The sequence below is a fragment of the Pinus tabuliformis genome, chromosome X, assembly GCF_031772625.1.
Source record: "Pinus tabuliformis cultivar Carrire ecotype Pingquan chromosome X, CPIR1, whole genome shotgun sequence".
Classification (NCBI taxonomy): domain Eukaryota; kingdom Viridiplantae; phylum Streptophyta; class Pinopsida; order Pinales; family Pinaceae; genus Pinus; species Pinus tabuliformis.
In genome coordinates, this window is record NC_142308.1 from 484,688,700 (window position 1) to 484,713,200 (window position 24,501).

Here is a 24,501-nt window from a genome sequence, read left to right on the forward strand (position 1 = left end):
TTGGTCGGTCAATGAACAATATCGCTGAGTATAGCACGTTGATAGAAATTATCTCTGAAGCCATCACACATGGCATACACCGACTTATTATCAGGCTAGACTCACAACTCATCATCCTACAGCTTACTGGCATCTATTCTGTTTGGAATCCAGCTATCTATCGTATGTTCCTAAGGGTCAGGATTTTGGAAAGGCAATTTGATTCTATTCAATATCAACACATTTCCAGAAACTTAAACACATTAATTGATTCATTAGCAAATTATGTGTTAGATAGACATTTGCAGCATTTATAAAAGAAAGCATTTCAATCAACATTTGCATTAGGATCATATAACTTAACCAAAATAAAGCTCCAAAAATCAAAAATATATATAATTGTTTATAGTTTTTCAAAATGTTCTGTGTCCAGGACAAAATCAGTCATATGACCCAAAAACTCAAAATGTAGGAAAAGCACCCTAGACTAATGGTGCTGGTGATAACAAGTCACTGCATGTGCGATCATATGTAAGAGCCTAGTCCATCGACTCGGCACACCAGTGGTATGGCGCTGTAATCTCAGAGGTAACTCGTCGGTCCTCACATCCTAAATACCAAGGGTGAGACCCTCGATCTGATCCTGCAATACTGCAAGGGTCTCGGCTACATCCAAATCGCAAAGGACAGCCCTCCCTACAGCCTCTCCTGCTGGAACGACAGCTGCTACCCTCAGGCGCACTGGTCCAATATCTGCACAAACATATGGGTTTGATTAGTCTTGATAACATTTAAAAAACACAAGAACATTATAAAAACAATAAACAGAGATATGGTCAGATCTTTTACCTATAACACCCCACTACTCGCCAGCCGGCAACACCAAATCTGGGTCACCCCGGAAATCCATCCCAGCATACGGATACTCGGCAAAGACCATCTGCTGACGGTTGAACCACTCAAAGAAGGCATCAAAGAATGAAATCTGTGATTGACCAGCATGTCTGGCCATAAGATCGACCCATCTCTACATCCGTGGTTCTGTCGACACTGGCACTCCAAGTGAAATGTGCTGTGGTTGCATCAGTGGGATTTTCTCCAAGGAAAAAGCAGTCAAAATAGAACCATAACAAAAGTTCTTGGATCTTCCATTCTTCACCTTGGTAAGTTGTTCTTTTATAACTGGAAGTAATGCATCACACCAGTTGAATACCTTTGGTTCAAGGCATTCCAAAGCATACTACATATAGGACCTGTTGGCCAAATGAAGAGCCGCACTACCAGCCAATCTAGCAAAGGTGAATAAGATAGTCCTCAAGGACCAGTCAGTGACATCTTGAATACTGATCTTGCCGTCCCTACTCGGCTGAGAACCATCTCTACAGAACCGACGAATATAATCCCTCACAGATTCACCCCCACGGGCGGATCCTGATAGTGAGAGAGCAGCACCACGCCTCGATAAACCGGTCAAGAAGTAGATATCCTCAACTGTCAAAGGGATGGATTTACCTTGAATCTAGAACACTTGGTTGGTAGGATCCCATGCATCGAGAAAGTATTGCAACAAATTGATTTGTTGCCTCATGCTGGATATACGGAAGAATTTGAGCAAGCCATAGTTCCGCAATGCAGTCACCGTACCCAGATCATGTAAGGAAATCATATCCTCTTCTTCATGCTCGCATTCATGCCATGTAACGACCATCTTGATCTGATGAATCTCTGAAAAACAAACAAGAGAAGGATTAGGATCCTGATTCAGGCAAAAACAGGCAAAATTTCCATGAAAAAACAGTGCATAAACTTTCCTCTTTGCGCCCATCACACCCCAACTGTGTACTAGGTGGGATGCATACTGACTGGCCAATGGCCAGCTCAGTATGCATCGCACCTTTCGATGTATACTAGGTGCAATGGGGAGAGAACGAATTGTTCAAACCCCAAAGGCCTAGAAAAACAGGAAAACATGCTCAGAATCAGAAAAGGAAAGAATGCAATTGAAGAGCTCAGGGTTAGCTCCTACCTGGTCTAGACGGCACCGAAAATAGTCCATAGAATCTCCCGGAATCAGTTGATGAAAATCGAGGGGGAAAACACCTCCAAAGCTCCAACAATCCCAAATTTGAATGAAATGGTAAAAATGAGAGGTAAAAACTACTTTTATGTTACTATTCACGTAATTCAAGTAAAATGTTGGTGTTTAACTCATTTTTCAAGCATGTATTTACATTTCTAATCAATTTGATGGAGTAATTGAACAGGCAGTACGACCGTCAAAAGAACATAGTGTTAATGGTGAAATCAACATCTCTAACTATTATCACGAGCAGGTTTACGCGAAGTTCAAGCTCGTTAAAAAATAAACCTAGCAATGAGCATATGTTCCCCCAGAGTTCAAGCTCATTAAAAAAGGAACCCACCTTCGGTGAATAACCTTTGCAATCACATAACTATCAGCTTTTGAACATTGGTCGTGTTCTTACCATCACCTCCATTCTTTTTTAGCCGATCATACACCTCCATTTGATTGTTTAACCTTTTGAGGAACAACTGCGACGAGTGATTCTATTAGCCACCTTCTTTACACTGCCGTGATTGAAAAGTTCCAAACCTTACATGGAACCAGTTGCTATCCTAAAACATCACTCGTTCCTCAAAAACAAGTCTCCTTTAAGCTCTTTTTGGACTCGTAAAATATGAAAAGATTGTCGGGAAATTGGCCTCTCCTGCTCGTTAAAGTGATTGGGAGTGCCATCCCTCCTCTATATTTTAATCGTTTTAGATCTGAGGGATCATTACACAAAAAGATCGAGCATTTGTCTTGTTCGGCTCGTTAAAACTATCGAAAAGTCATCCCTTTCATATTATTTTATACTTTTTCGAACTTAAGGGATTATATTATGAAAAAGGACTACTAGAGTTTCCTTTCCGTCGCTTTTTAAAGTCTCTAAAATTGAAAAGGACCGAGTTATCTTTGTCGTTAAACTCGTTAAAACAATAGCGACAAACTTGTCCATGCAGATAAGAACAAGTTTCACTGTCGCTAGGCTCACTAAAACATAGCGACAGGTTTGCCTGAAGGGAAAATTATAGAACAAGCATATGTTATCCTCCTCAAGCTTGACAAAAATAAAGAGGTACTGGTCAACAATGACTGGGGAAAAAGGGAAGAAAACTTGAATAACTTCATTGGTAGCAGGTCGCTCTTGAACATGACACTTTCACTCCATCACCATGATTGAGTCGGGTTGGGTTATTCCGTTCACCGGTCATATCACCATTGGTCCTCCATACCATCCATTTTGGGGTTAACGCTACCAATCCATTCCAGTGTCGCCGATATGTTCAAGAGAAGTCGCTCAGAGAATTCACCAACCCAGCTAACGCCTCATCCACTGCAATACCTTCACTCTCCATTTTTCATGACCGCCACCCTGAACCTTGTATCATCAGATCGTTTTCACCTCCACAAAATCATTTGCTCCGTTCCGTGTCGTAGATGTGGGATTCATTAAGGCCCTCCTACGATGGGTCACTTCTTGTCGACATCAGCTCATTATCAAAGAAGTTGACTTAGGAACAACCCTTTCAGTACTTTGAAGCTTGCATGCCTCAATGGCAAGTTTCTCACTTCCAGCGACAGGTTTACATCAATGGCCTTCGACCGAAAGATTTTGCGTGGTGTTCGAAATCGACTCATGTATTCATACCACGTGAATTGTACTGCAGTACCTTGAGGTTCATCATCATTATCGGTGATTCCTCTCGCGCCTGTTAACAACTTACATCATTGGCTGGTAATCAGGTGATGTCTTTCCATGTTCGACCTAAGAACATCTTTTCACATGGATCGACTTGTACTTTGGGCAAAGATTGAACGAGTTTGAAGACCCCAGATCTAGTTTCATCCATCCGAGCTGTGATATATTGAGGAAAATAGAGACATCAAATTTACATCATAGCTGCACAGATAATCATCCAAACTAAGGGATGATGGCTCTACCAGAATCATCAGTCTGCCACACAGACAATTGTCTGTCCTATGTACATGAAAATGAATTTATAAAGTTGAGCATGGGAATGCCTGCCTCAGCTAGATCATGAAAATATTATGAAGATAATGTATTGTATTGTATCTTATTACAGATCACCTTCTAGTTCGAAAAACCTCGGATCCTCATGATAAAGCATTTCACCCGACATCAGAAGATTTACGACCTCATGCTTTAGGGGGCAATTGTTATAGACATATTTGGACACTGCAACCCCAATCACATATGTCAATAAACCAAGGGCTCTAAAACCCCTAAAAGTGTTGTTTCATACCCTAAAGGATCAAGGTCAACTAATTACATCATTTCCCAGAAGTTCTCCCTGAAAAACTGCTCAGAACTGGTCAAAACTGGACCATACAGACTACTCCATGTTGAGGGTGCAATGCATCTCACGTGCTACACACAAAGGGTACGATGCATACTGAAAATCCCTTCTGTAGGGTGCAATTAGAGAGAACAGACAAATGGCAGAGGCAGTTTGCTAGGTGGAAACTCAAAGAATCTTCTAGAAACTGCTCATATGACACTTGCCTCTCTGAATTCGCCCAGGGATGAATAAGAGATCATGAAATCTCCAAGTGGAACCAAAAACTATTAGTGAAATGACACTAATCAAAATCCCAGAAGCTGACTCACTCTCCTGCAAACATCTATATATGGATCCCTCATCCTAGAGATCCAGAGGCTGGAATCTTGTAATTTGTAAGGAAGTGTTGTTGGTTTCTCTTTGAGACATTGTATTGGTGGGTGATATTGATTTTTATGAGGTGAAGAGGGCTTTCATGCTAGGAGGATGGCGTTGGATCAGACAGCTTGGTTGTAATCCTCTCTTCTATTACTTCTATCAATAAAGCTATTTGAGTTTTCCTCCATATGCTTTTATATCTCTGAATCTTGTATTTATATATGCATTTGTATGGTTAATGTACATCTGATCCTACATTGTTTATGGTTATAGTTCTCTATGCTTTGATGGTATTTTGCTGCTTTGACTCTATAGGTGTTCTTTGAAGCGGGACAAGTGAGGAAGGAGTGGTGAAAGTTCTATCAAGGGAGAGAGGAAACAAGCAAGGAGACTAGCGAAAGACTGAGGTTGGTGCTCTCTGCTTCTCTCTCATCTATCTCTCATAAAGGAAAACACAAGTAACTTTGGTTTGTTTGTTTCTAAGATAGCTACTCGTCTTAGTGGGACTAGCAGATCTGAATGGACACTAGTTTTCCCGATAACAATACTTTCGCTTAATGGGGTAATTATAAGAACTAGTAATGTTGAATTTAAGCTTTATCACCGAATGTTATGGAAAGGCCCAGGAAGGCCTCAGACTGTGCTACACCCCACAACTTTGGCTATCATTAATAGTGCACCTCAAAATATAATATGAATCCTCTAATCAGATACATCGAAATAGAAATAAAATGGCAAGGGTAATGACCACAGCTATAAAGAAAACCATAAATATGATTAGAAAATGTTTTCTCTTTACCCAAACCATAAATATGAATAAATTGTTGCTTATATTCATCACAACCCAGAGAGTGGGAGCATAAATATGAATAAATTGTTGCTTATATTCATCACAGCCCAAAGAGTGGGAGCAGTCAACATGGCGAGTTAAAATAAGGGGCAACCTTACTAGGATTATAAGTAGATTTGGTATATTATGAAATATTTGTCTAAATATTTTGATGTATATTAACCAATTTGTTTTTGGAATTGAAAAATATTTAATCAAATTATTCCTATATCATATAGTATTTGAATCCAAATTCGAACGAACTTGGTAACTATGGTAGAGCCTCATATTTAAAGGTAGCAACTCTGTTCTTTGCTCAACAAAGTTTGTTAAAAGGTTTTTCCTTCAAGCTTGCCAAGTCGTGTGACACATCAAATGTGGGATACTCAAAATTGGAACCTCTCTGAACCATGCAGGAGCATTGCCAATTATTTCATAATTTAACAAAAGAAATTCCTTAAAACGAGCCTTCTATTCAGATAAGGAACTATAGAAACTTATAAAGCTTTAAAACGAGTCTTATATTCAAAAATGAATTATAGATACTTACAACGAGGTGTAATTAAAATCATAGATACTATGTAAACAATATAATAGTGTCACGATAAACTTTGTTCACATCAAAAGAGTCGTTGAGACTTAGGTCTTCGTTCCCATGTAATAGTAGTCAGAGTATACTTGATATAATAAATTTATGACAACAATATCATCGTTGTTACAAACTAATAACATAGCTCATAACTTAGTGATAACAGGAGTACAAACAGTTTGTTATGAATGTGATTTCCAGTGGCAAGTAATGATAGACTTTCAATTTATTCAAGAAGGTCAAATAATGAAATAATGATAAATGGAATTGTACATTAATTTAAAATCTCAAAAAATTGAATTAAATCTATTTCAATGAAAAACCCTCCAAAATCCAAAAATTGAATTAAATCTATTTCAATGAAAAGCCTTCCAAAACCCTAAACTTATTGGGAAATTGTAATATAGCTCATGAAAATGAACTATAATTGTTATCATAACTTTAACCATCTAACATTAGATATGGAACAATTATATATATATATATAATTATAATTATAATTACTCCCTTATAAATTATAACATATATTCATGGATGAATTGCATTGCAATTTCAAATTAAAATAATTTGGAACAAATTTGAAATTAATTAATTAATTAATATTATTTATATATATATAGAAGTGTTAATGAAATTGAAATTTCAATAATATTAAATATATTATTGATCCAGACTTAAATAGGAATGCAACAAATTACCGAGATAACCAAATACACAAAGATGCAGTGGAAATAATACTTCATTTCATTAATGGAAAATACTAAAATATGCTTACAACCATAAATGGAAATAAACCAGCTAGGGCGATGGTAGCTTATCTCTGAGAAGAGATGTGTGGCTACATGCCTCTGAACTGTCTTACAATGAGGCTCGAAGGCCTATTTATTGTTGAGAAACAATGGAAAACCCTTCACCTTCCAAAACCTAACCCTAGAAGATGAAACGCCAAATTGTGGGCCCCGTTTTTGGGTAAGTTGGTACATCAACTTCCCGGGGTCGCGAATTGGTCATACTATCTCCGTTTGACGCGCATGATAGCCGTTGGAAAGATCTCTCCAAGGACTACGACGGAAAAGACGATTTTTAAACAGAAAAATCGCTGGTGGTAGATTTCCCAAAAAACATCGTTTAGGGCCTCAAAACGGCTCCAGAAGTTTAGGACCCGAAAAACTGCTAAAAATAGTAAATTGTGCTATAATTAAGGAAACTGAAAAAAACTGAAAGAAGCACTAGAGGGGATCCAAGTGGAATTAGCGGGTGGCCACCAATATCCACCTAGATCATTCCTCCCCCCTTAGGAAGAAATGGTCCCCATTGCGTTGAGTTCCTCCATGAGATGAGGGAACTTCTGCTGCACTTGGTCCCTGGTGAGCCACTTGCCCTGGTGAAGGAGTTGTCCTGCTTTGACAACTCGATACAGTTGGATATTCTGCTGGCGAGTGTGCTTGATCTGTGTGTCCATGATCCGATCAGTTGCAGCTTGTTCCATGCAAGCTGGATTTAACTCTATGGGTGTGAGTTGTTCTGCAATGTCGGACGTGTCTAGTAATGGTGGAAAGTATGGCTGAAGGCGGTCAACATTGAACACCGGGTGCAGGCCAAGGAATGGGGGAATGCTGAGATCAAATGCATTGTCTCCCACAGCCTTGGTAATGGTGTAAGGGCCATATCGGAGTGGTCTGAGTTTCCGATAGGCTCCAGTAAGGCGTTCCTTTTGCAAATGCAACCAGACTTTGTCACCCACCTGAAACTTGTGTGGCACCCGATGTTGATCATGTCGTTGCTTGTGCTTAGCATTTGATTTCTCCAGAATATCATGGACTGTTGGCGAATATGTTGGATATGCTCAATGAAGCTATTTGCCTTATCTGTTTCGGACTGGACATGAGCAGAATCTACCCGAGTAGCTGCAAATGGCATGGCCACATCGATGGGACATAGTGGCTGGAATCCCAAGCCCACTTGAAAAGGGCTATGGCCAGTCGAGCTGTGGAGAGCCCGGTTGTAGCTATGCTGAACATAGGGGAGGCTCTCGTCCCATGTGCATGGATGCTTTGAGTTGTACATGCATAGAATGTGTACGATCATCCTGTTGACAACCTCTGTCTGGCCATCAGTTTGAGGATGGAAGGTTGTGGACTTAGTGAGTTTGGTGTCCAACATCGACCAGAGACTGGACCAAAATGTACCAAGGAATCTGCTGTCCCGATCTGAGATGATAGACTGTGGGATCCCAAAGTGTACCCACGCTCGTTCAAAGAAGAGTTCAGCAGTGGCTTCTGTTGTGATATTCTTCTTGCAGGCCGCCATAATGGCCATCTTTGAGAACCTGTCGACGACCACAAAAACACAGTCATTTCCATGCTTAGTGGAAGGAAGGCCTGACATGTAATCCATGGAGATGGATTCCCAAGGCTGACTAGGGGTAGGTAGCGGGGTATAGAGGCCTTGCTTCTTGATGGTCGGTTTAGCAATGGCGCAGGAAGTGCATGACCTGATGTACTTCCGGACATCCTGTCGAAGATTCGGCCAATAGAAATACTTCTGCAATACTGCCACCGTTTTTTCAACCCCAAAATGTCCAACAGCCCGACTGTAGTGTGCTTCCCAAATCATCTTGGCACGCTCGCTTGAAGGAACACAAAGGTGACCCAGGTGGCATAACAAGCCGTCCTGGAGGTGAAAATCTGGAACATGCTAACCCTCCAAGAGGTTCTGGTATGTGTGGCCGAATTCCGGGTCGCTTTTGTAGAGCAGTGGCCAATCAGAAGTCTCGTGCCCACAAGAGTTGAGGACGGTGGTTAACGCCATGATCGGTGGTCGACTGAGGCAATCTACAACATTATTAGTGATGCCCTTCTTATACTTGATATTCAAATGGAACTGTTGCAGGTATGTGGACCACTTCTGATGGCGATCATTCTGTAATTTCCCTTGGGTCTGCATGAACTGCAAGGGTCGGTGGTCTATGTGGATGACCATTTCCTTCCCCAAAATGTAATGCTTCCATTGTCGACAGGCCTACACAATGGAATACATCTCTTTATCATAAGTGGGATACTTCCGGACTGTGTCTGAAATTGTTTCACTGTGATATGCCACTAGATGCCCGTGTTGAGTAAGGACTGCCCCAATAGCATAGTCAGAGGCATCTGTCTCGACCTCAAATGGTTGTTGTAAATCTGGTAAAGCGAGCATTGGTGCTGTGCAGAGGCAATCTTTCAACTCTATGAATGCCTTCTGTTGAGATTCAGACCAAAAGAATTGTGCCTTTGCCCCTCCCTTGGTGACTTGACTCAAAGGCCAAGTGATATGAGAAAACCCCAACACGAACCTGCGGTAGAAGTTGGCAAGACCTAGAAAGCTGTGGAGCTCTGTCAGAGTGGTCGGAGATGGCCAATCCCGAATGACTTTGATCTTGGCTGGATCCACATGCACCCCCTGTTCATAAATAATGTATCCCAGATACTGAACCTGGGTCATGCCAAAAGTGCATTTCTCCAAATTGGCACATAGCTTGTGTTGCCGCAGTGTTTGGAGAACTTGTCGGATGTGGTGGAGGTGCTCTTCCCAACTCTGGCTGAAGATCAGAATGTCATCCAAGTATACCACTACAAATGAGTTGGTGAATGGCCGCAAGATTTCATCCATTAGCCTCATGAAGGTTGCAGGAGCATTCGTCAACCCGAAAGGCATAACCAACCATTCGAAAAGGCCCTCTTTGGCTTTGAAGGAAGTCTTCCACACATCAGAGGGTTCGATTGGTACCTGGTGATATCCTGACTTTAGATCAATCTTGCTGAAATATTTTGCCCCCTTTAGTTGGTCCAGGAGGTCATCAATCCGCGGGATCGGGTACCTATTACGGACAGTGATCTTGTTCAGCGCTCGATAGTCAATACAGAGTCTCCAAGTCCCATCCTTCTTCTGTACCAACACAATTGGGCTCCCGCAAGGTGATGGAATTCGACGGATGTGGCCTTTCTGCAGAAGCTCCTGAATCTGCCTCTTGATTTCATCGTTCTCCAGAACGAAGCGCCGATAAATTGGTCCATTGGGTAACGACGCACCTGGGGTCAGATTGATGGAGTGCTTGACCTGACAGTGCAGAGGAACCCCTGCGGGGGAGGTGAAGATGTCCTCGTACTCCTCCACGACCTTGTCCATCTGTAGTTGTCGTGTAGAGGGGCCCTGTCTGGAGGTTGTGGCCACCATCTTATCTTTCCTTGAGGTCGTATCATCAGGAAAACAAATTTTCCAGTTTTGGAAATGAGCTTACTGCATTGTTTTACAGTAATCAAAGAGATGGCAGCAAGCGGTGCTACCTCTGGTATCCTGTACAACTGATTTCCCAAAGTAATAATAACAGCACGGGGCCTTGATTCATACACAGCATGTCGCTTCCACAAGTATGGTTGTCCTAATAATACATCACAAACTTCAAGCGGAGAAATGTCACACAATACCTCATCTGTGAAAGGCTTGATGTTGTATGGAAGGCGACACTGTTGGCTCACGCGAAGATCCCGTCCTTGGTGCAGCCACCCGATGGTGTACAGTTGTGGATGTGCTGTGGTCGGTAAGCCCAACCGCTTCACGACCTCTGCCGAAATGAGGTTCTTTTGGCTCCCGCTATCGACAATGAACTGTAGAGGGGAGCCCCTTACCGACATCTGGGAGTGGAAGAGACGCTCCTCCTCCTCTGGATCTTCGGGTTCATTTTTCTGGATCTTGGCAATAGCAACAGTGGCGTTGGGATCCGCATCAATGATCTGCTTCCCTTTGTCATTCCCCTTGTCGGGTTCTGACTCGGAGTCGGAACATGCATCTGATTCTGAAACCTTTAGTTCAGCCACCAGTGACTGCTTGGCCCGACACTCACTTGTGTTGTGAGTGGAGCTCTTATGGAACTCACACCATTTTCCCGTGTCCTTTTTCGGCTTTGCGGCACTGTTCTTTGCTTGTAGCTTTGGCGGGTTGTCTTGGGCTGCCCCGCCTTGGCTTTGTCCCTTGTTCTGTGGTTTAGGGGCACCTTTCCCTTGCTTTGGATTTGCAGATCCAAAGTCTTGCTTCTTTTGTTTAAACTTCTGCTCGATCTTGATGGCATATCGGCATGCTATGCCGAGCGATGAGATGTTCAGGAATTCCATTTCTTCCTAGATGTACTTGTGCAGGCAACCGCAGTATTTGAGTATCAAATGCTGCTCTGAATCCTTGATACCCAACTTCGTGCGAAGGGTATGGAAAAGATTGGTGAACTCTGACACATCTTGATCCCTTCCCTGTTGCAGCGTGGTCCACTTTATGTATTCATCCTCATAGCTTCCAACAGGGTAGTATTGCTCCTTAATGGCATCCCGGAATGAATTCCGAGTGGGTGCGGCTGAAAATAGCGAGCCTGTAGTTTCATCCTTCTGCTCGCAGTAGGTTTCCCACCAGTCCTTGACGTGGGGGGCTGCTTTGAGAAGAGCGAAAACAATATTTTCCCGACTCGAAAATTCATGAACAGAAAAATAACCCTCTAGCAGATTTAACCATTTATCTACGGCATCTGCGTCTATCTGACCCTCGAATATGGGGATTTCAAAATTAACTTGTACCTTAAAGGGCGTGGCGTTTCCAGAGTAGCTGCTGGAAGCTGATGCGTCACTTTTGGGTAGCCGCTGAAGGATTTGGGCAAAGTTGTCCATCATCGCATTCCGTTGTCGCTCGAGGGCTTCTTCGAGCAAGATTTTGATAGGATCTCCTGCTCCCTCGTCTTTCTTCTCATCCGCCATGGGAGGCCGTCGAGATTTGTGAGGCTAGTCTTGCAAAGGTTCGACCAGCTCAAGCCCTAACTCCTTATATCCCGACCTCGTTGGGGACATGCAAAGAAAAACAGAGAAAAAAGCAGACCGCTCTGATACCACTGATCCAAACTTAAATAGGAATGCAACAAATTACCGAGATAACCAAATACACAAAGATGCAGCGGAAATAATACTTCATTTCATTAATGGAAAATACTGAAATATGCTTACAACCAGAAATGGAAATAAACCAGCTAGGGCGATGGTAGCTTATCTCTGAGAAGAAATGTGTGGCTACATGCCTCTGAACTGTCTTACAATGAGGCTCGAAGGCCTATTTATTGTTGAGAAACAATGGAAAACCCTTCGCCTTCCAAAACCTAACCCTAGAAGATGAAACGCCAAATTGTGGGCCCCGTTTTTGGGTAAGTTGGTACATCAACTTCCCGGGGTTGCGAATTGGTCGTACTATCTCCGTTTGACACGCATGATAGCCCGTTGGAAAGATCTCTCCGAGGACTATGACGGAAAACACGATTTTTAAACAGAAAAATCACTGGCAGTAGATTTCCCAAAAAATGTCGTTTAGGACTTCAAAACGGCTCCGGAAGTTTAGGACCCGAAAAACTGCTAAAAATAGTAAATTGTGCTATAATTAAGGAAACTGAAAAAAACTGAAAGAAGCACTGGAGGGGATCGAAGTGGAATTAGCGGGTGGCCACCAATATCCACCTGGATCAATTATCACATGAATAATCAATTTTTTTTACATTATTTTGGTTGAAATAAAGATGAGTAACATAAATACCTGTAAAACATCATATATTAGAGAATTAGGACAATCACATTAGTAAATGTGGTTGATATATGTGAATAGCCGTCATTTTCCACTAACTTATATCAACCATTTAAGACATAATCTATTTTTAACACAAGCATAAACTAACAAAAACATTGTATTCTTCAATAGATAGTGTTGTAAATCAAAATATATTAAGATAAATTAGAATAGCAATACGCTACATTGATATAAATAATTTTAATATAAATATTTAAATAAATTTAATTATAATTCTTTTAAAAATCTATAGAGTTAAATCATCACTAATACCATTTTTATATTATAAAAAAAATAAAATTTTAAAAATATTAATTATCATAATACAAATTTTATAATAAAAAACTAAAATTTTAAAAATATTTAATTACCATAAATAATAATAATAATAATTTAAAAATAATACATTTATTTACAATACCCTCTAAAATATTTAAAATCTTAAACCATATATTTGATAATCACCTACTTATACTTTTAAGTCACCTACTTATATTTTTATTCCTGGAAATTTCCAGTAATATGAAAAACCAACCAATAATATGAAAAACCAACCAACCACCGACAGTGAGACCCCATAAAGGTAAACTTCATTCCTGCAGTTATTTCTTATGTTGTTTTTCAACGAATAAAGACCCTAAATCTATTTGAACCATGTGCAAACTCAGCTAGAAAGTTAAAGTTATTGTTATCATTTTACCCAAACACTCTAGTCAATTTGAAATAAATAATCATTTTAATTTATTTATTTTTCAATAATTCCCTGCAATGTTTGTTTCAGAACAACTCTCTTAAAATGAATAGGTAACATAATACTTATATACCTTCCCACAAAGGGAAACCAGTGAGTGACTTTGAGCGCTTGAGACTTCTTGAGATTTCTTGATCCTGGTAACTCTATGTTCGTTAAAATGTATCCATTCACCTAGCTGGTATTTGGATCCTGATACAGAACCCATATGGCCCTGTTGTTGGTTTATTTCATCTAGGGGTTGAAAGTCAGCTAGTGCAATCAGTCTGTATTGATAATCTTCCGTCCCACTCGATCTGAAACAAAACAATCAAGGTTGTATTTATAATTCTTAAGTTTGCACTTTATAAATTAAAGCAATCAAAACAGGTAAGCAGATTGGATTTTTAGTGGTTTAGTGGTTACAAATTGGCGAAATTACTTGCAAGTGGATTCCAAACATTAAAACTCCAGAAACCAAACACAAAGATAAAATCGTTCAAAATATACAATCTCAACTAAGTTCAAATCCTCTCAAGTGCACTACCGCGTCAAACTTTATACTCGCAAAACTACTTGCAAATCAATTCCAAACACCAAAATTCCAAAAACCAAACACAAAATAAAATCGTTCAAAATATACAATCCCAACTAAGTTCAAATCCTCCGAAGTGTACAACCCCGTCAAACTTTATGGGGTGCAAACTAGGATTTAATCTTTCGCTAGGCTTCACTGACAATAAAATGATCAAAACATGGTTGTAGACCAACACAAAGATCTATTTCAATTTCATGGAAATCAATCTTGTGCCATACTTCTGACGTTCTTGCATGCACATTTACTCAGGGAAATTTCTTCTTCAAGTATAACTTGGTTGCGTATGTGGGCAAGCCTACGAGCATCTTCTGTTGATTGAATTAGCCATGAAACAAGTAGAACTAGAGGAGCCTTTTCAAATTTTTATATTGGATTCACATGAAAACTTATACAGTGGAATTCATTTATGACTTTTTGGTCTGGTAGCGACATAATTGGATCGTGCACTGTTATATCATTCCGATGGAAATTTCTTATGGCAAAAGCAAACTGCATCTGACAATGCTCTACATTATGGTTTTTCATCACGAGTGGAGTTACTGCAAATCGCTTCTAATATGAAGACACTAAGTATGATTTTAGAAGAAATTAGTATGGTGTAAAATTTGATGAAACCTGATATTAGTTGGTTGAAACAATAATGGACAACCAAACAATAATGGATTGACAAATATGGTAAAGAATTGTGTTGAAATTAAACACACTCAATATTGTAATGTGAATCACACATTTATTAATGAGCAAGTCTACGGTGTTTTGTAGTGGTTTTTGTAAAGTATGGTAACTCTATGAGTTGGAGTGTGTAATGTAACAATGATGAGGCATGTGTACCCCATGAAGTTCGTGATAATCTTAAAACTACTTTGCGATTGTAGGTTTAAGTGTGAGAGTGAAGTGGACACGATAGGCATGGTTTAGGGTCAGTTGACAAAACCTTGAGCATAGTTATGGGTAATCCGAGAAAACCCACGATGATGATGATGGAGGGGGGTTTGTAGGTATAGGTACAAGTATGCAGTTATAATGGTTGGCAGAACCATGTATGCTAATGACATCCTAGTAAACTGACCGTTATAGCTGTTGGGCACCCATGCATTCCGATAGATGGTTGTTCATTTATATAGATGTTGACATATTATTTTGTCATGTTTGACCACAACTAGACTTTGCATATTGAGATTGAGACAATTAATCAGTAAGGGTGTGACTTGGAAATTTAATTCCTACTTGTCTCAGTTGTGATTCTTACTATGTAAATGAGCATGTTCCTATTTCTTAGGAGTTGTTAAGATCTAGATGTTTCCTAGATTGGTGCGTGGTTGAGATAATTTCTCACCCAAGTGATCGTGTGTCCAAGATAGTCTACCTATCTTGAGACAACACTAGATGTATTTATATGTAACATTATTTGACATGAACATACAAAATTATTGTGTATTATTGAATTTTAACTGAACTAGAGGAGCCTTTTCAAATTTTTATATTGGATTCACATGAAAACTTATGCAATTGAATTCATTTATGACTCTTTGGTATGGTGGAGACATAATTGGATTGTACACCCCTATATCATTCACCCATGGAAATTTCTTTCTCAATAAAATGGCAAAAGAAAACTACATTTGACTATGCTCCACATTATGGTTTTTCATCAGGGGTGGAATTACTGCAAATCGCTTCCAAATACCAGAACTAATTGTAATTGGGAATGATGGTCACAATGCTAAGAATGAAAAAAAAGCGATTGAAACTTAAAAAATCAAGTGATTAGATTGCAATGGGCCTAATCGCTCCAATCCAACAAATGATAAAATAAAATTATTTAAATTTACATGGTTATTTTTTAATTTGAAATTAAAAATTTATTCAAATATTTCTTAACTAAAAATATTCTCTTCAAATAAATCTAGTCTATTAATTTATTAAAAATAAAAATTCCATTTATTAAAAATAAATAAAAATTCCTCGAACCCACTTTCATGAGTTATGATCACTACTCCTATTTCCTAGATATCTATTAAGTGTTTGGAATTATAGAGCACACAATATTTTATATTAGGAATTATTTTCCAATATTAGTTGTATTTCTAATGTATTAGATGTAGTTTAGATGGTCTGCTTAAGCTTTAGTATCTGGTATATGAATCTCATTTTCTAAGTAGGTAAGTCAATTTTATTTTTCGAAAATAATAAAATTTGCAAAAGATATAACATTTTTCTTATAATTTGTTTCGAATCTTCATTTTATCAATTTAGTATTATTAGCTATGGCAATTTATATTATAGTTTTTTTAATAATTTGTTAATCATGAAGAAATAATAAGCAATTAGAAAAAGCATTGGAACCATGAAATGGTTATGAAACATTTTTATAAAAAGCTTTTGAGATAGACTATGCAAGGTCACTAAATAAACTCTTAATTTTTTTAAATTGTGAAATACATATTCCAAGCAATATAGTTGGTCAATGTAGAGTAATTGGAGTTGAAGATACACAGTTCTATATGAAATGAGAAACAATTTTCCTATGAATTTGTAATTTGTACAACATAAAACCTCGTTTCCAAATTTACGATGCATTTGTTAAAGAATTTTTGTCCATCAATATATTTTTAATGTATATATTTGTTTTCATTCATCTAAGTGTGACAATAAATTTGTGTATGTATTGTTGTATTTATATGTGTTAGTTTTTAATAGTCAATAGAGTCATGTTATTTCAAATTTTTATCAATATTTTACAGTGATAGTTGAAAATTTATATTGAGAGAGTATAGTTATAAGAATAGAAATTGTGTAAAAATTAATATAATTATACAAATTAAATTAATTTTAATTATTTTTAAAATAACATTAAATACTTATTACAAGTTACATATTACATTTCTAATATTAAAAAATAAACACAAAAATTAATTAAATCATAAATTTATTTTAAATTATTATTGTTGTTATTATTATTAATTATAAAAATAATTAATATATGGGTTAAATATATATAGAGAGAGAAAAAAACAAAACATATAACAAAAATCTTAATTATAGAAAATTTGTAAAAAAGTTTTCTTACAATACCATGAACCAATATAACAAAACACTAAAACAAGAATCATCATAAATCTTAAAACTATAACCATATCATGGATTTTAATAAAAAAATACATAACATTATTAAAAACAACTAAATATAAATATCAATCAAAATCAAACAAAATTCTAAATATTATTAATGAAATAAAATATATAAACATGAAAAAAAGTATGACTTAATTTCCTTAAGGTTTTTTTTAGTGTCTATTATCTATCCTTCAAATAAATATTCGACGATTCATTTATATGAGTATTCCTAATAAGCTCCCAACGAATTTGGTTTTTTACAAATACAAGGGGAATTATAAATTACGATAGGGTCAAAGGAAAATATAACAAAAACAAATAGTAGTATGGTGAGATTGGGATTCAAAAACATCAACGGAAATGTGTTGGAATTGTAAACTACTTAATTATCAATTATTTTTATAAAGTATTAATTATATTTCTAGTGTATTATATGTTAGATTAGACATGTTTTTCTTGATCAAGTTTATTAATATTTTTTTTAAATAAAATAGTTGAGACCTATGTAAAGCAATTTTTTGATCCTGTAAATGATGGGAGAAAAATAAGGTTGGGAAAAGATGTAACTATTTTTTATAATTATTTTCAAATCTTTATTTTATTGATTGAGTGTTAATAGTAAAATAAAATTCACTCTCTTTTTTATTTTTTTAAAAAAATTTATCAATGTAGAAAGTGAGTGATTAAAAAACTATTAATACCATACAATGAGTATAGAAATTGTAGTGACAATAATAATTTATCTATTTTTTTTATCTTTATTTTTTTTCTTTAAAAAATTAACTTATCAATACACAAAACGAATTAAGATAGATTCAACCACACATTGCAACCAGTTAATGAATATGAAAATTTTTGTAACTAAGGCTTGGGATGGAATTTGTAAAGTCACTAGATACACTTTCCAATAAATGGAAGTTGTCACAATACTTATTCTTCCCAGCTATACATTTTCCAACCTAGAATGGTTAATTGAAATTAAAGTTTCACACATGTATATAAATTTTTGTATATCAGTGAAATGAGTAGTTATTTCATCTCAATTTGAAATTTATGCACTACAAAATTCCATTTCAACAAATAATGGAATTCGTCGGGAGTTTTTTTCCAATGCATATATTTTTAATTCTTAGATTTTTTTAATATTGTATTGCCTCACAAAATCATGATATCCAAATACATTAATCAACCAACCATATTAACCATGCTTATTAGTAGGTGGTCTCAATCTGCCCAACGGGAACTACCTATAGAATAATTTGTCCAAATTTCTAACAGTATTAACAACCTTAGCAAAATTAAAGTGTTTATTGCCAAATTCATAAACCAAAAACTATAAGCAAACATTTCACAAATTACGAGTCTGATGAAGTGACAAGTGTCGGGTCTTTGGTATTGGAACCTGTAGGTGTTGAGGTAGTAGGGACACATTAGATGTGGCATTCAATGTGATTTAGCCTAGTATCTATTCTTTCAAGGCTCACTCGCTGGTTTCTCTAGGCATGTTTGACATCTTCAAGGCTTTCAAAGATGTTATATATTTCTTCCTGCTTTTCTATGAGGACCCTTCCCAGCAAGGTTTTCATTTGCCAATATAAAGATAAAGCTCTGAAATACAACTTCCTCCTACCCTAGTATGATCAGGGTTAGGAATCCATTGTATAACTTAAATTATATTAGAATCCAAGAAATCTTGCTTATCTTTGGCTGCCAAACTTTCCAGCTGATGAATTTCACTTCTGGTCTTCAAGGGGGGGGTTGAATGAAAAGTTACAACAACCTCATGACCCTGCTTCTAGGCTCGATTTCATCCCTTGGGGCCATGGCCTCCTCCCTCCCCACACTAGCTTCTCATCCTTTGACAATGTATGGTGACTAAAAAATTGGTTCACTTGAGTCCTACACAAGTTTTCTATTATTAGAGGATGCATTAAAGAGGTACAAGAATGTCAGGGTCATCCGCAAGATAGAGTTGGGAAAACATAAGCGGGATAGAGCCTAGCGAAAGCTTAGGGAAATCCACCACCAAGTCGTAAAATGACTCAAATATATGTAGGGGATATTAAATTGGAAAGAATAGCCACCAGAACGTAGAGGAAGGATCCACTACTAAAACTACATAGCAAATCCACTCTTAACACCACACCATTAAACAATTCAATATTAATGCTAAAACTATGAAGCAATTCCACTCTTAACACCACATCACTAAACCATGCAATATTACTTCCATTCCAACACCAAAACCCAAATAAGTTGAAGGAATATAATTTATGAAGAAAACTAAATGGATCCATAGTTGCCAAAAGTATGACGGCCACAAAATTCTAAAAGGAGCTAAAGAAGACTCCTTCATAATAGATGATGTAGGGGCGTCCAACAAACCACAAACTTCTGATGGGGAGAGTCTAATTCTCTTTGCAATTTTCATAAATCCCATGTTCCTAAGTACGAACACTGAATTCTTCTCCAAGAAACCTTCTTATAGAGCCCCTCTATTGTCAGTTCTCCCCAAAGCCACTCTGGAGATGATAAACTGCTTGAACCCCACATCTTATGAAACTAGTAAATTACTATGTCCTCGTCCTCATTACTTTCACAAACATCAAACTAAACCACCTTCTCTAGGAGCCCGAGCTTTTCCCCTCAACTCTTCTCCACCTCTGAACTTGTTGAACCTTCTTCCTCTACATGTTGTGGACCATGGTAGAAATATAGACCTTTACTCATAGGTTTGAGCATGCATGAGGGTGCCCATGCCACCCCCTTCATTTAACGTGAACAAATCCTCAAGGTGGTGAGCATGGACCTAAACTCATCCTCCTCCTCAATTAGCACCCCATCCACGAATTCTTAAATTCCTTTTCATCCCTATGACTTGCAATAGATATTTTTCTTTACCGTATATTTTTAAATAATAAACAATTCCATATTATGTCATTTTGAATACCAAAATTTTTTAAGCATCTTATTGATTGTTGAACATTCATATTAGTAGTTCCATGTGTACAATTGGAAAAAGTGGGAATGAAGATTATGTAAACCATTGAAAGAGGGGTTATGTAGTGGCCAAATTTTGTGTTATGAGTATTGTTGGAACATCTTGCATGGTTTGGGAGAAGGAAAGCTACAAATCTTGATCATTATATAGATAATTATAATAATTCACAGTGGGAGGTTTACTTTTAGATTTCCTAACAATTTTTTTAATTATACATTTTTATGTTTATTTCATTAATCCATTATGTCTCACTCTTACGCATATTTTGTCAAATTAATAGGATTCTTCTTTTTGTTCCTTAATGCATTTAGAATACCATAAGTATATGTTCATTTATTTAAAAGATTATATTTTAATAGGATTCTTCTTTAGTTTCCATGAATGTATTTAGAATAATGTTTATTGGCCCTTATATCTTAACATAGTTATAAAAAAAATCTTCCAAAAAGTAAACATATTCAAATTTTTCTTTATCATCACATGTTGCAAGCCTTTCTAAAAAATATAATCAAAATCCTACAAGTAGGGAAAATTTTAAGAGCTAATATTTGCAAGCGGGCTAATTCTCTATTGGTTTTCCTAAAAAACTAATCAATCTCCATTTCTCTAAAAATGATTTGCCCAAATAACAAAAATTCATTACAAAAATATTTTCAAGATATATTACAATTTGCATACTAAGTACTAGTAAGATTATTCAAAGTTTCTAAACTTTAAAATAAATTTCCATCCTTGAAATTTTCCCTCCCTACATTTAATCTTCTAAGAATTCATTTTCCTATTATAATATCATTGTATCTCTTCTTTTAGGCTTATTGTTTAATAATATTGTTTTTAGGTTTATTGCTTGATAATATTCTCTTTATTTCTTCATAATAGCTTACTTCGTCTTCTTGTAGGCATTGATGGAACTTACTTGCATGCTTATACATCATCTTACCTAAATTCATTTAGGTTTTCTTCATGCCATATATATAAGCTTAACAATGCTCTTGACCTCTGGGGTCTACCGCCTGTCCTCCTCTCCGTAAACCGGGGGGATTTGAACCCCTCTAAGGGGTCTATGTCTATGTCATGTCCCCCCCTCTTTGTAAACCGTCCGTAAACCGGGGGGATTTGAACCCCTCTAAGGGGTCTATGTCTATGTCATGTCCCCCCCTCTTTGTAAACCAGACCACAAACAAGAGATTTGAACCCGGCCTGTCCTCCTCTCCGTAAACTGGGGGGATTTGAACCCCTCTAAGGGGTCTATGTCTATGTCATGTCCCCCCCTCTCTGTAAACCGGACCACAAACGAGAGATTTGAACCTTGGATCTCCCCGTTTTCACAGATTTCACATTACTTCAATCACCAATTGAGCTGCCCCCTTAGACAATATATAACCTCAATATTAAATGATAATTTCTAGTCTTTTTACTTTTAACTTTTGGTAAAACCTAGAGGCATTACTTTCCCTTTTCCATATTTTTTTATTATTGAAGACAGCAAAATAAAAAAGACTTGAAATTTTTAACATTCCTGTATTTAGGAAGATAATATTTTTTTAATGCTATCAACTTTTCAGGGTGAAAATGTATTTTCAACACCAGTGTAATGGGGGAGACAATGAAAATTTCAGTGTAAACATGGATGCTTTTAACTCAAGCCTCTCATAAAAGAGATGATTAGAAAAGGAAAAGAAGCTTCTAACACTTTCGTGAAAACTGTAAATCTTTGAACGGTTGGTGTGAATAGAATTCACTACACGCTTATTTGTCTGGTGTAGATCTATTTCTCTGTTTATTTAGTACAATTATAAGTATTACCATTATCATAAAAACGAAATAAACAATCCCTGTACAAAATTTAATCACATTACCCATGAAAAATTAAAAATCCAAATTTGCCATTGTTGTTACATTGCTTCAACCAACACAATGTCTTTCCATAAAATAATAAGAACACCAAGCCATGCACATATACACTGAAATATTACTTAGACTTCATCATGCTATGTAAATACCACACTAAAGCAGAAGACCAAAGGCCTTATCTATGTTGCAGAAAACTCTAACAAAGGCTTGTTGTGGCCAAGGAAGAGACCCCAGCCATTGCAACCTGTGTTACTGGGAACACCTTAAACAAACCTGAATCTGAAGTAATGAAGGAGGCTTAGCTCAGAGTCTTAGTGAGAGCTAAGCCATATAAACCCTATGGATTAATGCAGCCAAAGGGTAAACAAGACCATCAGAACAAAAGAAAACATGGGAAGATAGGAAAAATGGGACTTGGCTGGGGATCCAGAAGCTGGTGCTTGAGCTGCGGCGTTCTTAATTTGACCCAGTAATGGCGAAGAAGGTTGAGATTTAGATTTAGTTTCAGGTGATGACCCAGCTGCATCAACATTAATGTGGAGCTTCATGCCATTTCGGCAATCGTCCACTCTTCCAGTGGTGAAAAATCTGCTGCCCACATCGACAAGGGGGACTGAATCAACCCCTCCTTTGTACAGTCTAATTGGATTGCTGATATTACAAGCCTCCCACTCTTCTTGGCTCTTCAATTCTAGCACGCTCTGTTCTCCAGAAGCATAAGCGAACCCTATAGATATTGAATTCAAGAGGCACACAGGTTAGGAATATCACTCAGGTGTTTAATAAACATTTGAAAAAGTAAATGAAAATGAAGAGCACTCTGTTTTCTTTTTCAGACTTGTTTGTTTAGGTGGAGTTTACTCTTTCCCAGGTTCAAATTTTATGGGAGGAATTGAGGATGGAAGTCATTAACATTATGGGAGCAGTGGAGGATGGAAGTCACTTTGAGGCAAGCAATTCAGTGTTGAGTACAGGGTTGAGTATGGAAGCCACTTTGAGGGAATTAAACTTTCCAAGTTAGACAGAGTTTCACACAATTCTGGTGGGAAAGTTAGAGTTTCACACAATTCTGGTGATAAGAATCCCATTGTAGGTCTGGTAATATCTCATTGTGAGTGGATCCGTCTTCTTCCATCCACTTTGAGAGAATTAAACTTCCCAAATTAAACAGAATTTCACACAATTCTGGTGATAAAAATCCCCTTGTGGATCTAATGATAAAAATCTCAATCTCATTATGAGTGGATCAGTCTTCTTCCCTCCCATAAAACTAACTGACCCCAGCCTAATCACCAAGAAAAAGAAAAAAAGGAAAACAGTACTATATACTCAATATATAACTTACAGAGATTATCTCCAACTTGAAAGATTTTGCCAGAAGCCCACCCATCGAAATCTGAGTGGGGAGCCCATCCTTTGTCTTCTCCAACCAGGTGTTGCACCGCTGAGCATTCATCCATATTCATCAGCATCATCATCAGTATCATGGCTGCTGATGAGAGCTGCAGCAGGAAACTCCTCCTCCCACACTGCATCATGACTTCGGCTCCTGTGTAATAATCTTAGAAATCTGAGTTGGGATGGCTCCTGTGTAATAATCTTAGAAATCTGAGTTGGGATGGCGAAATGACAGAGAGAAGGAAGAGGGTTATATGGGGCAAGGGAGAGGAACTGTTTAAGTCGGTCTGACAAACCTAATGGTCAAGCATCCAGAAGAAAAGATTAAAATTTTCATTGAGATTACAGGCTGGTTTTATGCGAGGGTTCACTATGCTAAATGGGGTAGGTGTCTGGTTAATTTTGCCAGCAAAAGTGTTTGAATTTTAGCGGGAACCAGGTTCTTTTGACTGTTAGGTGAAGATGGTTTAGAATTTTAGGAAGTGCAGTGGTGCTGTTGGCTCCATTAAAAAACCATTAAATTAAAAGTTAACAGGGTAGTTGGGAAATAAACTTTATGCAAACACAGGAATGGTATGTGGACAAGGATAGTCAGGTTTATTGGGATTTATATATGAGGCGTCCTCTTTTTGTTTTTTGCTCGAAGGCTTCATTTGATTTTTTTTATTTTTTTTCAAGTCTGATAATGTAATTGATTTTTCAATTTACCACTCACATGTGGCATCACATCAATTCTAGGAGTAATTTTCTTCATGAGTATGGTGGTACAATTGTTTATGGCTCACTCAAGGTTACAGTGCTGTAGGTCAAAGTATTAATTGATCGAAAGCCTATGATATTTCAAGGCTCATTTGTAAACAAGGTTAATCGAATTGTATTAAAAAAAATGTAAATTATTGTAAGTAGGGAAGGTTAATATATTATACAATTTAATATCAAAGAGATTGTAGGAAGCCGTCATTTCAGAGGCAGAACAATTGCTTTTGACTATGGCATCACAAACCTTTCCTTTGTTGAAGTCCCAGTTATAGATTCC

At 37.3% G+C, this 24,501-nt stretch overlaps 1 protein-coding gene across 1 annotated transcript; it reads right to left on the reverse strand.

Moving 5' to 3' along the window:
• Nucleotides 1-22,051: 22,051 nt before the first annotated feature.
• LOC149140782 (mavicyanin-like) lies at nt 22,052-23,715 on the reverse strand. Its single transcript, XM_089449322.1, has 2 exons — nt 23,413-23,715; nt 22,052-22,794 (listed from the first exon to the last, which is right to left on the reverse strand). The coding sequence occupies exons 1-2, from the start codon at nt 23,603-23,605 to the stop codon at nt 22,412-22,414; spliced, it is 576 nt and encodes a 191-aa protein (XP_089305448.1). The 5' UTR covers nt 23,606-23,715; the 3' UTR covers nt 22,052-22,411.
• Nucleotides 23,716-24,501: the final 786 nt, after the last annotated feature.